Source organism: Clarias gariepinus, chromosome 6 (assembly GCF_024256425.1).
Source record: "Clarias gariepinus isolate MV-2021 ecotype Netherlands chromosome 6, CGAR_prim_01v2, whole genome shotgun sequence".
Lineage (NCBI taxonomy): Eukaryota > Metazoa > Chordata > Actinopteri > Siluriformes > Clariidae > Clarias > Clarias gariepinus.
This window is the reverse complement of record NC_071105.1, coordinates 16,408,328-16,424,784: the sequence shown is the minus strand read 5'-3', so window position 1 is coordinate 16,424,784 and position 16,457 is coordinate 16,408,328. Positions and strand designations below refer to the sequence as shown.

General features: G+C 37.9%; 1 protein-coding gene across 4 annotated transcripts in view; it reads right to left on the bottom strand.

Annotated features, from left to right (window-relative positions):
• The window catches only part of ptprfa (protein tyrosine phosphatase receptor type Fa), a 244,962-nt gene that overhangs the window by 16,517 nt on the left and 211,988 nt on the right, over positions 1 to 16,457 (bottom strand). For 3 of the 4 annotated variants that reach the window (XM_053499332.1, XM_053499333.1, XM_053499334.1), the window contains exons 20-23: positions 14,906 to 15,060; positions 12,588 to 12,700; positions 11,023 to 11,055; positions 8,978 to 9,075 (exon numbers count right to left, since the gene is read on the bottom strand). In XM_053499332.1, the coding sequence (XP_053355307.1) occupies positions 8,978 to 9,075; positions 11,023 to 11,055; positions 12,588 to 12,700; positions 14,906 to 15,060 (399 nt within the window). The remainder of the gene's footprint in view (positions 1 to 8,977; positions 9,076 to 11,022; positions 11,056 to 12,587; positions 12,701 to 14,905; positions 15,061 to 16,457) is intronic. The other variant, XM_053499336.1, reaches the window with a different exon arrangement.

Sequence of the window (16,457 nt, the reverse complement as noted above, 5' to 3'; positions counted from 1 at the left end):
AAAGAGATTATGTTAAAAGTTACACAAATTAGTTCAATTTGTGTAACTTTTTTTGCTAAGCTTGTCCTTGTAATGTGATCCCAAAGTCACATCCATGACACTGGCACTGCCTAGTAACAACGGATTCTTGAGACGTGTATAGTGAATGTGGCACACAAATGTTTAAAAATGTGTCATCTTTGACGTGGTATATTTTCTGTAGGGAGAATTATATTTAGCATTTTTGGAGGGAGTCTGCAGCGTCAGCTCTTTAGAACAGTCAGAGCTAAAGCTGTAAGTTTTCTGATTCTGGAGTCTTCAGGACAGACGGCTTAGCAGTTTCTTAATAACAGGGCAAGCTACGTGGTTTTTGCTGTGAGATTCTTTATAGCAGCTATAACAAACATGACAACATGAACTAACCTCTTCTTTGTAATCATAATTATACACATTAGCAAACCGTTGTGGTATCAGTGAAATAAAACAAAGGAAAATAATCTGTTTATGGGTAGTGACAGAAACTTCGCTTTGCTTCAGGCTGCATCACACCATCCTGTTGTTCCCTCCTTTCTGAGGATGCGCCTTTGTGTTTTATTTCTTACGCAACACAGGGAGAAAAACACTTTTTGAGGAGTGTCGGAGGTACAGTAATGAGGTGACAAGAGAAGAGATAGTGAAGTTCTGCACCAGCGAGTCAGCGGGGTTCTTTATTTGAATTTTTTAAACTTTTGCATCTGAGGAGCTCATTAGCACCGTACTGGCTGTGCTTGGACCCCACACACACCGAGGCCGCATTATATTTCATCTACTGCAGTCTCCAAAGCATTACTGTTGCATCCAGCTCTGGACTTGCGAACTCAGAACAGTTTCTGTCCTTAGGCTATTAGACTTCCCATGCCTGAATACACACACAGGCCTGTGGGAAATCGCTGACCTATAATCTCCCTCAAAGTACAGAAATTTATACAAGACAGTCATGAATACACATGGAAGTCTACCTTATTACAGTTCTGTACACATTGCACTCATACTTTATCTCAACACTGACATTGCTGTTTACAGCTGCACTTCACTGACACTTTATACGCGTTCATCGATTGACTAAACTGGTTTTGCCCCAGGGAAATAATTTGGTGTGACTTTTACTTACAATAAACATGACATACAAATGTTAATGCATGCAACACACGCCCCTGACGTCACACATACATCTCGCTGACGTCGGCCTCAGACAGGCACGCTGGACTACTATTTATAATGTCTGACAAGCATCGGCAGCACACACACATCCGGCCAACGTCGAACCGATATATATATATATATATATATATATATATATAATGTTACTTCCACAAGATGTAACACTGGGAGCATTTGCTAATTGGCAATATGTTGCCGAGATGTCCGCATTTAATCCAAAATGCCCTCCAGACGATGTGTGGACAATAAATCAACCTAATACTATCCAACGTGAAAAACGAAACTGACATCCCAAAATAGCTTGCTAATTTATTTTTCCCTTTCATCAGCCACTCCATAATGTTCTCGCAGATCATCCTTTACGCTGGTCAGTCCCTTTAGCCCTTGTGGTACTTATATGGGCATAAAATAAGATAAGATAGGATAAGATCTAGCTAAGGTCCAGACATCCATACACTAAAGTCCCTAATCTGAATAAAGGAAACAGTAAAAATGATGAATGTGATAGTCGAGAAGTGACTTCGGAGTGTTAATGTGCTCATTGCTTTTTTCTCCCTTTTGCAGGCTGTCAGGAAGAGAATCCAGACTGTGTGCTGTCTCGGCCAGACTGTGAAGTTAACTGTTCTTCTGTTTACTCCTACTGCTTTCTATGTTCCTTCTCGTGCTAGAGCTCTTTTTGGGATGAGCAGGCAGTGGTGGCTTAAGTGGTTGACGCTCTGGGTTGCTGATCTGAAAGTCAGGGGTTTGAGCCATGCCACTGCCAGGGGGTTGCCGCAAGGCAAGGCCCTTGACCTGATTCCTATTATAAGCGTCGGGAGGGAAGCGACACCCATCGACGTTATGGAGTGGATTGTGGGGAAAAAAGTGTGAGTATTTTTTTTTTTTTACATTGGATAGTATTAGCTTTAATTTATCCTTCAAACATCGTCTGGTGGTTTTTTTTATTTAATTCTGACATCTTTCCAATGTAATTTTATATATCGGGTCTACAATGGGCAATCGTACTGTATGTGTGCTGTTAGGGAAGGCCTGGAATATAGGATCTTTCCCCAGTAATCAGTTGCTGCAAGGAATAAAAGATGTTCTGAGAAAAAGAGGGTGCGAGCAATTATCCAGAATATTGCCCAGCCTACATGCGTGTGGAGGTTACTGAGTTTCGCTATGAGCCTAAATTAGCCTTGAAAAAACTTGCTCATGCTTTCTCAGTAACAGATTTGTCATTTGGCAGATGCTCCTGCTACGATCTGCAAAAAACAAAAATAGCTGACACACACAGTGATATAAAGCATCTATGGTAATTCATAACCTGAAATACTCGAGATTATTTCTTATTTGTATTAGAGTGACTAGCTCGTACCTAAACAATAAGAACCAAATAAATGTGTAGTGTAAATTCTAAATGGCAAGAAATGTGAAGAAATACTAAGAAAATGAGCCAGTGAGTTATTTAAAGTGGAAGGAAAGGACGTGGCAAGATCTAGCTGTGAACTTGCACATATCATAAAGACAGACATGCTTGTTGCCCTGAGGCTGGAAACCTGAGTTGGTTGATGTGCTTTAGAGACACGCTGCAGCAGTGTGTAAAAGTAAAGCAAGTCTCTCACATCAATCATGGCGACACCAGCTAATCATGGACGTCTGTGAGCTCATGCAAGCAGAAGGGATCGGATAGCGCTGCCCTCAGTGTGTGTTATTCTGCTTCCTAATGGAGCGTGAGCAACAGTTCGAAAAGATGCGGTCGGCGGCTTCACGTGCGTCAGTACGGGCATGTGTTAGCCTACGCTCTCCATGGTTGGTAGCTGTTCCTGATGTGGGAGTGCCCTAACACGACGGGTGGGAATTGGACATGAATAAATTAGGGAGAGTAATGCTGTGGATAAAAATTTAGAGCCTTTCGCCGTCTTTCTGATTTTATGCATGAAGTTGTACAAGATTGATTTATAATCAGAGAGGCTTATAGGTTCTTCATCTTAGCCTCCCTTTTAGGAGACCAAGAATTTCTGACAAACAATTGCCCTTAATCGTTATACATATGCATTCTTCAGAAGTGCAGGCTCTGACAAGTGTTAATTTACCATGCTTTATTGATTGAAAAGCACTTCAGCTATCAGTTTTCTTTACAGTATTTCATTACTATGATAATTCCACTTTTTCGAATTAATTCAACATTATTTGAAGAATACGTTTATCAATAGATTTTGCAATATAAGTATAGTTTATAAAGTAAGTTTAAAATTTTTGTGGTGTACCTATAGACCTGTATAGAATATGTAGAAAGACCATAAAGTTCAATTAAAATCCAAGCTTAAGATTGTTACAGGAAGCATGACTGATTATACATTGCACACACATACATAAAATAAAAAAACAATATTAAAGACGGATAAATCCGGATTACTTTTGTTTGTATTCGTTCTGAAAAACTAATTAGGGAAATGATTACACCACAGCTTCAGTAATGGGATGTTGATTGGATCCCGCAAAACAGCACTTCAATTACGAAAAAAAAAAAAAAAATGAAAACCACTAACACCACATGCTTTGTTGGTGGATATAAGGGGTCTTTGGACTTCAGTTGATGCATTACCTCCATTTTCTAGTCCATTGTGTTTCTGACTTTGGCTAATGACTTTACCGATACACCCGCTGATACACCATCTACTTTTAATGCTTACACAATCTCATCCAGTACCATAAAAACCCCATCATCCCATCAGCAACATCTCTTTAAACATTACAGGTTTTCCTTTACACTCATCTCATCTGGGCCACCTCCACATTTTAGCGCTCACTTTCTCCGCACTGAGTCTATATCGTGTCTGAAAAATAACGCCAGTGTTAAAGAGAGGAGGAGCTGCATATCTTATTTAACAGCCCGTTAGATACAGCTTCCTGCATCTCACATTGACAAATCACACCCATTATTGCTAATGGATTTGTCTTTCTGCATCTCTATTTCTCCTCCATCCCCTATTCTTTTATTTCTCCATTCTCTCCATTGACTTCATCTATTTTCCCAATTTCCCTTTTTCATGGATCCCCAACCCTGGTTTGTTTTTTTATTTTTACCCCTTCTCTTGGATATCTAATTCTACCGATCGGCCAATCATTCCCTGTCATTGAGACTCTGCATGCTTCGATTCCCTTATCCTTTTATCAATCTATTGTTAACCCCCGTTGCCCTTGCTGTTTTCCCTCTAGTCTTTTGGATTCCCTCTCCTTTAATCTCGTATACTTTTACATCTTTTAATCCCTTCACTTTCACATTCCTACCTCTTTTCATCCTTTAACCCATCCCTGACCTTTTGATCTTTCTATCCATTAATCTACCCCATTGGCCAACATTCCATCTTTCCATTCTTCATGTTGTTATTCCTTAATCTCTTCATATTCATTCATCCAATGAAGGATGTCTTTATCTGCCTACTCTGTATTATTTCTTCATTTCATTCTGCATCAATTAATACCAATTAAATGGTTCATTCCCATTCCCTATTCTTTCTTGCCCTTAGTTCACTTTATTTCTTACTTTCCTAATCACTTCATCTCTCTCAGTGTCCCATTTCTGCATTCTTTAATCTCATCTACTATTCCTCATCTCACCATTAGTCCAGCACTGAAACCTCTACTTTCCTCCATCCCTCTATTCCCTTAATCTCTCCATAATCCTTCCTTGGTATTACTAAATTCTTCTATTCCTTCCACTACTTTCAGAATATTCATTTTTTTCAGATTACATCACTTCATCTTGTACCATTACCTATTATTTTCACTCCCTGATTTTGTCATTAACCAAACTCTTGAACATTCATTGTACTTCCATCCTTCTCTATTCTCCCACACTTCAGTTTTCCACTTTGCCATTTGTTCTAGCCCTTTATTTTACCCACACATATACACGTTTATCTGTTTGTTATTCTGTTGCTTTTATGATTGGTGAGTGGAGTGTGTGTGTGTGTGTGTGTGTGTGTGCGTGTGATAACATTTCAAAACTGAAATGAGCCTGCATCAGCCTAAGTTTATATTTTTTCTAATAATAATAATGGCTATTTTCTGTGTTGTCTAAACTGATTATTTCCTCACTCGCTCCACAAAGGATCCTGTAAAAAGTGCTGATGTATCCCTCCATGTCCTTTCTTAGCTTTCTTCATAAGTAGAACTGTCAAAAATAAATACAGCTGTGAGGAAGTGTTTCCAAGTCTCTTTAACACTGCTAAAACTCTACTAACAAGTGTACTTTTAAAAGTTTGGGTCCACCAGGTGAAGTGGTGGGCAAAGTACACAAATCCTGTACTTAAAGAAGTAGAAATACCCTTTGAAACAGCTGTAATGTTATTAACTGTAATGTCACAAAAAAAACTAAATTGCACATCACTGTCACCACTGTGGTTATGTAATGCAATGCTACTCAGAAATGCAGTGAAGTAAAATTACAGATATTTTCTGTACAATGTAGTGAAGTTAAAGTAAAAAAAAAAAAAAAAAAAATTTTCGAATAAAACTACTTTAGTAAAATACCACTATGTGAAATATTTACTTAAGTACACTAACAAATTAACTTTACTTACTTACCTTCCACCTCTGACCAGGAGGCAACACACCAATGTGAATGCCTCTTTTCCCCAGCAGCCAAACCAGCTTTTACCATTTAAATGAGGTTTTATATTACTGTCCTCACCAGCCATGGACAAGAGCACACAGAACATTTTGATGTGCTTTTGGCAGCGGGAGAGTGTTTGAATTTCACCTGCAGTCGAAGAGTAGGTGGCTTGAACCAGATAACGAGTGGTGCTTCTTACCTTTGTCTTATCGCTAGCGTACTTATGTGTATTTCTTTATGGATTTAGTAACTCCTGTGAGACAGAGAGGATGGCAAAGCTGGCAGAGCTTAAAACACACACACAGACACATATTTGGGCACACACCCATGCACAGAAAGTGATCTTAACATGAAAAAAGCTGTAAGTGAACGATGGCCTATTTTCAGATGCATTTCCATGAATATTATTTTGTTAAATCAAGGTTTTGAAAGTGCACTGAAAAGCAGATCGGTAATAAAAGTGAGCCCAGAGCTCTGCTTTCTTTCCAGCCATATACAAGCGTAGTAATCTTACAAGAGTGATAATGGCCAGTAACACATACAAACACAGGTGACTGCCACCACAGTACACTTAAAAAGCAGTTAGCAGACATACTCTCCTTTCCTTTTGTTAGGCTAGTACCATAATTCAAACTCTTTTTAGGTGATGAACCAACAGTATGAACTACGAAGCAGACGATATTTCAGCAATCTTTTTTCCATTATAATTTTTCTCCAGCTGAGTTTATTGCTCTATTTCATCCCTTAGTATAATAATAGGGACTAACTTTTTTTAGTAATCTTTTGCTTTAAAGCTCTCTGACTTGTATACAAGTATTATGCATTTGAAATATGAAAAATTATTCATTCATTAAGTGATAATATACTCGTTTTGGACTGCCTCCTGATTTTGCAAAGCTTGGCTTCTACAGTAAATGTACCTTTACTTCATAAGAATGATACATGCCAGTCCAGCTAGTAATAGCCAATCAAAGTAACATGCGTCTATTTATTTGCTCACTTTAATTACATATCTTTTACACATGTATTAAGTTTACTTTTAGCTTGGACAACAATTTTGCCTTTAAATATGACTTATTTTCTACTACACTTTTAAATATGGCTAAGTTTATTGTAAGGGTCCTAATTCCTACCAGCTCTCAGTTTTACTCTAACTGGGGGCAGGAAGACCTTGTTTTTTTTTATCTAACCTTAGTCTAGTTATCAACATATTCATATTTGTATCAAAACTGTGCTGCAGTGGATTATTCATTCAAATTGTCTCATCAGGCATCTAAGCTCAAATGTGTTAATGGTTTCATATACTGTATTACTTGTATTACATTTATATTTTTAAATGCATTTTTTTCTTCACAGTCATAATTTTGATTTTGTTGCACTGGGGTGGGTTGGAGTATGCCATCACCCTGCTGTGCTACAGATGGAGTCTCTCTGAACCTTAATTTCAAGCTTTTATATATCAAAAAGCTTCCACACCATGATGAGAAGAAATTGTGTCTTGGTGCACAGTTATCTTCTGAAAACATTCTTGTCCTTTAATATTGCAGTACCTAAAATAACTCTCGTGTTGCATAAATGCACACTCTGGGATTTTGTAAAAGCAAACTTTCTGGAGCCAGTGTACACTGGAGGACGAGCACACAAACACTTTATATTCATTTTTCATACCATTTTAGAAGAATGCTGAGCCAATTATAAGGGGCATATAGCAAGCATAAATCTACTTTAGCCTCCAAAATAAATGTACACTATTAGTTTAAACCATTAATAAATTTCATTGTTCATTTGAGCTATAACATTTATATATTCCCTGTATAGTGAGTTAGCAGGGCAGTAGGACTGGGAGGGCTCCCGCTGCTCTAATTCAGTGCCTGCCTTAAAGTTGCTCATTACCTGCTTAAGTTACAAAGGGTTTTGGACAAAGGACTATTCAAAATGCATCACATATTCTAAAGTAAATATAAATATAATCTTACAAGGTAAAAATACCAATCTACAACAGAAATTTGTGGCAAATTATGGTCTACCACTTACTCTTTTTTTAAACTCATTTTAAGGGGTTAGGCTATAATATGAACTTACTGAATTTCAGCCTCATTTTAGAACTCTAAAACAGTCACATAAGAAGCAGATTGTTGTTTACGATAAGTTAAGGATATGGTGACAAATGTATATTCCTCAATTTGTAGACAAATATATTAGACTTCTTTAGGAGAGGCAGCAGTGGCAGCATCGGAGACAGCCAGTCATATAAGACGATTCTGTCAGTTTATATTAAACGTTTTCATTTACAGATCTCCGTCTTGGGGCGTTCTCAATCTAAAATCAATTACAAAAACATAATACAAAAAAGGATAAAAGGAGGGAGAGAAACAGCAGGAGCCTAGGAGCGGGTGTTTAAGCTTTCACACTTAATTTCTTATTACTTATACTAGGAATAATTACTGCGTGAATTAAAATTCTTTTTGACTGCAGCAATTTAAATTGTACAAATCTATATGCTGTGAATTTGAAGAGTATATTTGTGTGTGTGTGTGTGTGTGTGTGTGTGTGTGTGTGTGTGTGTGTGTGTGACGCAATAGAATGATGTTCCATCCAGCTTGGAATACACTGTAACCAGAGAGAGAGGGAGAGAGAGATTTTTTTCTTCTTTGCAGTGGAAGATGGATGTGCTATCATTCTTGTACGGCTGGCATAGAATTCTGTGAAAGCTTTTGACCTGAGAAGAACCTTTCGAGTCTGAGTTCTTTCTGTCACCTTTGCCTTGCTATTATTGGTCTCACTAGGGGTCAACTTTGTGACTCTTGTTATAAGTTTGTTACCAGTGTATTACTATTGAAAATGTTAAAAACCTAACTTTTTTCCATTTAAAATCTCACATTACTTTAAGCCACCATGTCAATGACTTGAACTGGGAGGTTTCAGCACTGTCAAGACTGCAAAGAACCTTCAATGTAAATAAACGCTTCTTCTAGCACCCTTTTAAATGACTTCGCACAAACACTACTTTAAGTGATCATCTGAAATACATCAACGTGGCTTTGGCCCTCAGTGGCTTTCACAAACCATAAATGTAGGGAATATTTAATTAATGATTACAGGGGAATCGTCATCTGCTTAGGATCAAACTTTATACAATAATAAAGTGTTTATAGGGTGTCTTATCTATTTAATATTGTATTGTATTTAAGCCCATACCTCATATTCCTGAGAGAAGCGGAGGTTGTCATTGGCTTTGAGCCGCTCAATATGTTCGGCCAGGTCACAGACGGAGATGGGCGGGTGCTCTCTCATCCCTACAGGGCACGACAAAACATAGCATTATGGGAGTTTGTCAAATCAGCAATCCACAATCTCCTGCAATGTTGCATGGTGGTTAGCAAAGCTGTGTGCTGCACACACACACACACAAACACACACGCACACACACACGCACTCACACACACACACACACACACAAACAGAGCCCCCCCCCCACCCCACCCCCACACACACGCACAGTCTGGAACCTGAAGCATACTTCATCAAAGAGATGAAGGCAACGAAAGCATGATGTCTTTGTGAGAAAGCATGAGGACTGATAGATAGATAGATAGATAGATAGATAGATAGATAGATAGATAGATAGATAGATAGCATGCATGCTCACTGATTGGTTGGAATGCAAATTATTTCTTCCACAGCAATCAATTTATGGATTGTTTTTAACATACGGCTTATATCCACCTGTTTCCCATCCAACCAAATGCTGTAAACTGTGCAAATGATATGCAAGATGAAAATAGCTATAGCCAGTAGGGGGCGTAACACGCAAAGCCCGGATGATCAGTCAGGGAAAGAGAATGGCCAAATAATCAGGACAGTGAAGTGTAACTGTGTTATAGCACTGTTTTCAACATAACCTCAGCCACTTCCCCTACACACTTGGGAGTGTGCATCACCCATGTCTGACAAGTGCTTCAAAACACCACAAGAGGTAGACTGAGCAGACTTTCAGTCTTGTAGCCAACACCAAAACTTGGCCACAAGGTCTAGTGACTTCCTGGTCCATTTTCTGGTTCTGCTCAGTTTTAGGTTTTATTTATCACAACATTAACCAGCAAGCTAACCAGTTGTAGTGCTCACCAGTGTTTAGCAAAGTAAGGTCCCATGAAAACTGCTATTATTGTAGTAATTTCTTTGTCCACATCATCTGGTTCCTTCAAAAAGGAATAGTCTGTGTAATTTAGCTAGCACTTACTAGCTTGCTAATCAGTTATAGTGTTTAAGAGTGGTTTGCTAATTAAATAGCGAAGTAAATTACGATATTAAAGTGTAGTGGTTTTCTCTAAGCACTACACAATATCATGTAAATATTTACTAAATAGTTTCTGAAAAGAATGCACAAAGTAGTTTCAGCATATTTTTCTACAAAGTATTTCTCTTGAATCCTACTGTAGCTAATGTTTTATCCATTTTTTTTTTACATTAAAATATTATATTACTCCAATTTACACAAGGTGCATTCACATTGCATTCATATCTCTTGTTTCTGTTATGTACACTTCACATCTTGGCTAATTATTGGTGTTTTAGTGAGTTTATCATTTTCAGCTGGACTTTTCTGAATGCTGAATGGAGCTGAATAGTCTTTTTATAGATTAGAAAAACTTTAATGAAAAAGCCTAAAAGTGTAGTTTTGTAAAAATAATTATTAAAAGGCACTAAAAATTTGGCTTAGCTAACTGTTAGCTCCATCTAGTAACCTCTGTAGCCCAACTAGGGACAGTGGAAGCCAATGGTGGGGGCCAATTACCATTTTATTTATTCCTATTTAACGATTGTGGTAGGACCTTCAGTCAGCATTCAAACACGCATTTACACACTACAGGCAATTTGGGACCGCCAGTTAGCCTAATCTGGATGTCTTTGGACTGTAGGAGGAAATCGAAGTATCCGGAGGAAACCCATCAAGCACGGGGCGAAAACTGTTAGCTATCACAACATCATTTATAATTTTGCCATAAAAGTGATTTCTGAATGCAAGGAGAAGATATCCTTTATATCGTGTTAAAATTAAACTATTATTATTATTATTATTATTATTATTATCATTACATCAGATTCCAGTAGTATCTTCTGCTACACCCAAGGTAACTCAATACAGTGAAGCAGGAAGTGAATGAGAGGATGTCAAAAATGGTCCTGAAACACAGCTTGAGACAAATGTGCATGTGAAACAGGAAGAACGGATGGACACTAACTTGGAGTGTCTGGACAACTTGGGTCACTTGAACCTGTGGAGAAAAGACGGGGGAAGGAAATGTAACAGACATAAAGAACCCCACACACTGCTGAGATTTGAAAATAGGGAAAAGGTAAGAAAACAGGAGAAAGATAAGAAAGATGAGATGCTCGGCTTTCGCTGGTCAAACCAAAGATGAAATTCACATATTAGGTATGACGATCAGACCTAATATACGAATGGTGTTCCAGTCACACCACGAATTCTGTTGTGCAGAATAACAGAACTCAGTTACAGTATGAGAGTCACTAAAACACTAGCATCAATGTAGAACGTTTTCTCAGTACACCAGGGTCATGATCAGACTTCCTGCTTTATGTCCAAAAGGCTGGCAGCTCAGGAAACTCCTACTGTAATTTATAGAAGCATCTTAAGAATCCAGGTGCCAGCCGTGGGATGCACCAGGACCCAATTGTTTAAAGTGTCATAACAAAGGTAGTGAATACCCATGTTAATGAGCTATTCCAGTTTAATTTTTTTGTATTTATTTATGTATTTATAAATTGTATAGGTTAACAAAATTCCCCAATTCTCGGGTTTACTTTGTCATTGTGAAGTATTGTGGTTATAGAGATGAGGGGGGAAAATGGAATCAAATCAATTTTTTAATGAATGTGAAAAAAACCAAATGTGAAAAAACTTGAAAGGGTCTGAAAACTTTCTGTCCATAGATTCTAGATTTCTGTCCATGTGACCATAGATGAAAATGCTTCTATTTTTATATTCTCATTTATTCTGACTATTTTTATTATGAACGTTATTACTGAGAACAACAGAAGTAAAAAGTACAATCCTAAAAATTATTTGCAAAACTTAGTATGCAGTAAAAAATCTCTCTTTTTGCTTTATTGACCCTGTGCACTGAAGCTGGCATGGACAAGTTTGTGCAAAACCACATACAGTATCTAACATCTGCTTCAATAGGCACAAGGAAAATCTGACCTTTTATATAAAGCAGTTAATATGGTTGATAAAACCTTATTGCTTACATTTAAATAGTAACCTAGATATACAGAGCATATCTTGCATATTAAAGGGGACCTATTATGGAAAAGTCGCTTTTTATTCATTTTTGGACATTTACATGGGTCCTGCTGTGTGTGTACACAAATAAACATAAAAGAAAAAAAAAACCAGACTTTTTCTTTTTCCACTTTTGTCCATGAATGTGCTTGAATATACCGTCAGAATTTCTGCCTAGAATGACATCATTCCAGGCAAGAAGGTTAATAGGGGAGGGAACTTGCTTAGTTCCTTCTCTTTCTAGACTAGAAACGTGACCCCAGATGTTCCTCAAGTAATAATGCATTTTCTTTTTTTGCAGTCTATATAGATACTATTTATATATAAACCCACATTTTTCTGCAGCAGTGTAATGGGACACTTTATTTGGATGTGTGTATATAAGTGTAAATAAGCACATCCCTTTCTGTCTGTTTATCTACATCAACAGGTGTGTACAGTATATAAGTGTGTGAGTGTGTGCGCGCGCACATGTGTGTGCGTGTATGCATGTTGTAGTACCCTGTGTTTGGTAGTTTAGTCTCCTCATCTCAACGGGATCAGAAGAGTGGGCCAGCAGATGGTCCTTCACTCCGGCTGTGTGTTCATCCTTCACTGAGGGAGATGCTCGCTTCCTACACACATGCGCAAGCACACACCACAGCAAAGGGACTAATTAGGGCACAACACAACACTTGCGCACATTTTATGCCATTACAAAAACAAATACATAGAGCTAAGAAAAAAATTAGACAAGTTTATCTACACCCATACACATAGTAGTATACCATACACAAAAACAAAAACATATGCAGCTTATATGATCAGAAATACTGTATATAGATATCTATAGTATATATTGATTTTTGACACTGAGAGAGTGGAGGAGTGGGAGAGTGGAGGAGTGGGAGAGTGGATAAGACAGTGGATAAATAAAACAATCGGGAAAGGAGAGTGTGAGAGATTGGATAAGTGTGAGAATGGAGGAGTGAGAGAGGAAAGGACTAAGACAATGCACGTATTGAAAAATGAGACAATGGATGAATGACAGAGTGGATAAGACAAGGAGGAGTGGAGTATGCCTGTGAAATTGGGCAAGTGAGCAAGTGGGTGAGTGAAAAGAGTGAGAGAGTGGGTAAGAGTTAAATTGAAAGTCTGGGAGAAGGGAGAAATGAGAGAGTGGAGAGATGAGTAAGACACTATGTAGTGGTGTGTGTGTGTATGAAAGAGGGAAAGCGAGAGACAGACAGGTGGGAGACGTACCTCTCCTGTTTGCTGTGGCAAGTAGGAAAGAGCAGAAGGAAAACAGATACATCAGAATGTCAGAACAGACAGATATACAGACGTGCCCACAGGCAAACAATCTTAACTTCTTCTGGGACCAGTGCAGTGCATTGTGATAAATATAAATGGTATTGTGACTAATATAGAGTATATTGTGCTCAAAATAAAATGTATTGTGTGATTCAGAAGGTGACCAGGGGGAAAAAAAGGTCCTAAATCATAAAGACACAATAGTGCATTGAATGTCTTCAAAGATAGATAGACATATAGACACAGACGTTAGTTTAATGACTTTGGTATATGATGAGTGATTAAAACTATAAAATTTCAGTGATACACAGTTTGCTCAAAACAGAAGGTTAAAAGGTCTAATACAAATACCTTATGTGCTTTAAACAAGGCATTTACTCTCTTACTTATTCTCTACATTGCTTATCTTATACAGGGTCATGGGAGACTTGCAGACTATTCTAGGGCATAAGGTGGGGTACAACCTTGTGCAACCGGTCAATCCATTACAGAGCACAAGCACACACTACATGGCTTTAGGAAATCCAAGTTTGTGGGAGGAAACCAGAGAACCTGGGAAAACTCACCATAAACATGCAAACCATCATTCTGCCAATATGAATACTGCTATATACTGTATATATAATATTAAATATTATATATATAATAGTGCTTGGTGTGTTTCCTTTGGGTATACTGGTTTCCCATGTATTTTTGTGTGAAAACGTTAACCACAGAGGAACGTGTTTTTTTTTGTGGAGCACAGTTTTAAAGCATGCGTGAGAATAAAAAAAAGAGTTTCATTAAACGAATATTTTCCCACGGCCTACTCTAGGTGGCCAACGCGGTGGGACTTTTTGAATGCACGTTATAATATTATGTATATTGCTACAAACATATTAAGTAATATTGAGTAATATTAAGTAATATGGTTAATATACAGTATGTATTGTAAAAACATAGAATGCTGTTCATTCTGACTGGCATTCATATGTTATGTTTGTTTGCATTAGTATGCTAAGCTCCTCCTATGAGTCTAACTCGCTTATGCCTACTGCAGTAGGTTCTTCTTGTTCACCCTTCATTGTTGGAGTGTGTATCGTTCCGAACTCGCTGAGCTGGAAGAAATGGGTTTAATTATGCGTGCCATTACTCTCCCATCTCCCCATGGCTGCAATATTTTTAACCCTGCTTTAATGGACCTGTCTGTTGCTGGGTGTGTGACTCAGCTCTTCTGCAGTGTAAGCGTAAGTCAGCGCTTTTGGAAACGACACAGGCTATTTATACTTTACAGTGGGAATGGTATGGAGCTGACTCAAATTACAACACTTAACACACCTGTCTTGGGCTACTGGCCAACACAACACCAGCTTTTTATTACTGTACAGCAAAGACTGAGGAAGGTAAGGGAAGAGAGAGAGAGAGAGAGAAAGAGAGAAGGAAAAGCAGAACGAGATGAGAATGAGAGTATAAAGAGAAAGAGACGAGGACAAGGTGAGATTTTGAGAAAGGAAAAACAAGCAATATAGGTGATCCATGTGTCTCACCTCTTGAAAAGCAGGATGGCGATGACAATGATGATGATGAGGACGACAGCCAGCACCGGCCCCATCACCCAAAGCATTTCCGGATCTTCTGCATGTCGGGACATGTGCACCTGCACCATGATGGGGTCCGAGAATGGGCTGGTAGCGAATGTTTTCTATAGCACACACACATATACATTTGCAGTCACATTTATATAATGCCTTTATTATCAAACACAATTTCACCAAGTCCAAGTTCAGGTTTTACTAGTGAATCCAGAACATTGTGTTCTCACTGGCAGGAAGGCAGTATAACTCAGTGTACCTTCTCAATTGATGTTAGTTATTGTTAAGAGTCAACAACAATTAACACGGTGGAGGAACAATGTGTGTAAACCAGACAGTGCTATTTTTAATTGAAGATATTTCCCACAGTGAAACATTGTGTTTATCACTTCTAGTTTTCTAAAGGTAGCAAAAGTAGAGTAACATTTTGCAAACTTGTAAAGGAGCGGTTTGCTTTTTGGGCCAATGACTGCATTTTAAAGGCTCAAAATGGTTGTGCTGGGCATGGTGCTACTGTGCTTTGGTGGAAAATGAGCTCAAAACCATTCCAAACTGAATAAGGGCAAATTAAATGTTAAAATAATAATAAAAACTAAAAGTGTTGGAAAAACTTCCACTCTTTTATGAAAGCAGTGAACAGTTTGGATGAGATTCACATCTAGGTGTAATGGACCGGTGTCTACAAACTTCTGGCCACATACTGTAGTTTACATTATAAATAATGCCTATTACAAATCTCACCTTACAAAGCTGCACCATACAGTATGTAGTTCCAATGGCACAATAAGAGCTTATGTTGTCATGACGAATGGAGGTGGCTACAGTGGAGGCAAAATGTATTGAGCCAACGTATGCCATGTATTATAATTCTCCATGTGCACAAAATATGTGATGTCATTAATTAGTTCGAGCCAATCTGGTTTAGTTAATGGATGGAGCAAATATGTGGCAGGACTTTTACTTTCTGAAGCCGGAGTGTCCACCTCTGCATAAAGATGGCTAAAACTAGGGAATTCTCAAGTGAATTGTGAATTTCTATGGCAAAATTTCTGTGCATAAACTTTAGGGAGCAGGCAAGCAAGCATGGACTTAACAAGTAACACCAGAGTACCGCAGACATTTTTTCGACTCCGCGTCCAGCCAGATCCAGCATTGTTTTGATAAATAAACAACTTTATTTTGAATATGAATTCTTGTGTAGCACTTTCATTGCATAAAACAAGGAAAATATTTATATTATTTTGATTTGCATGATTAAAAAAATATAATTAAAAAATTATAATATAATTAAATGTCTAAATACTTTTACATATTGTCTCAATACTTTAAGCCATCACTGCAATTAATAATTATAATATTACAAATTAAGTCCCAGGTTCAGGCACAATATTTCACTTATGGTGACGGATCATATTTTTTCATGTCTACGGGCGTAATTAAAACTAAAGTTTTGTTCATGTTGACTTTCAGTACAAGACAGTCTGTCTCTTGAAATAATGTACAAAAT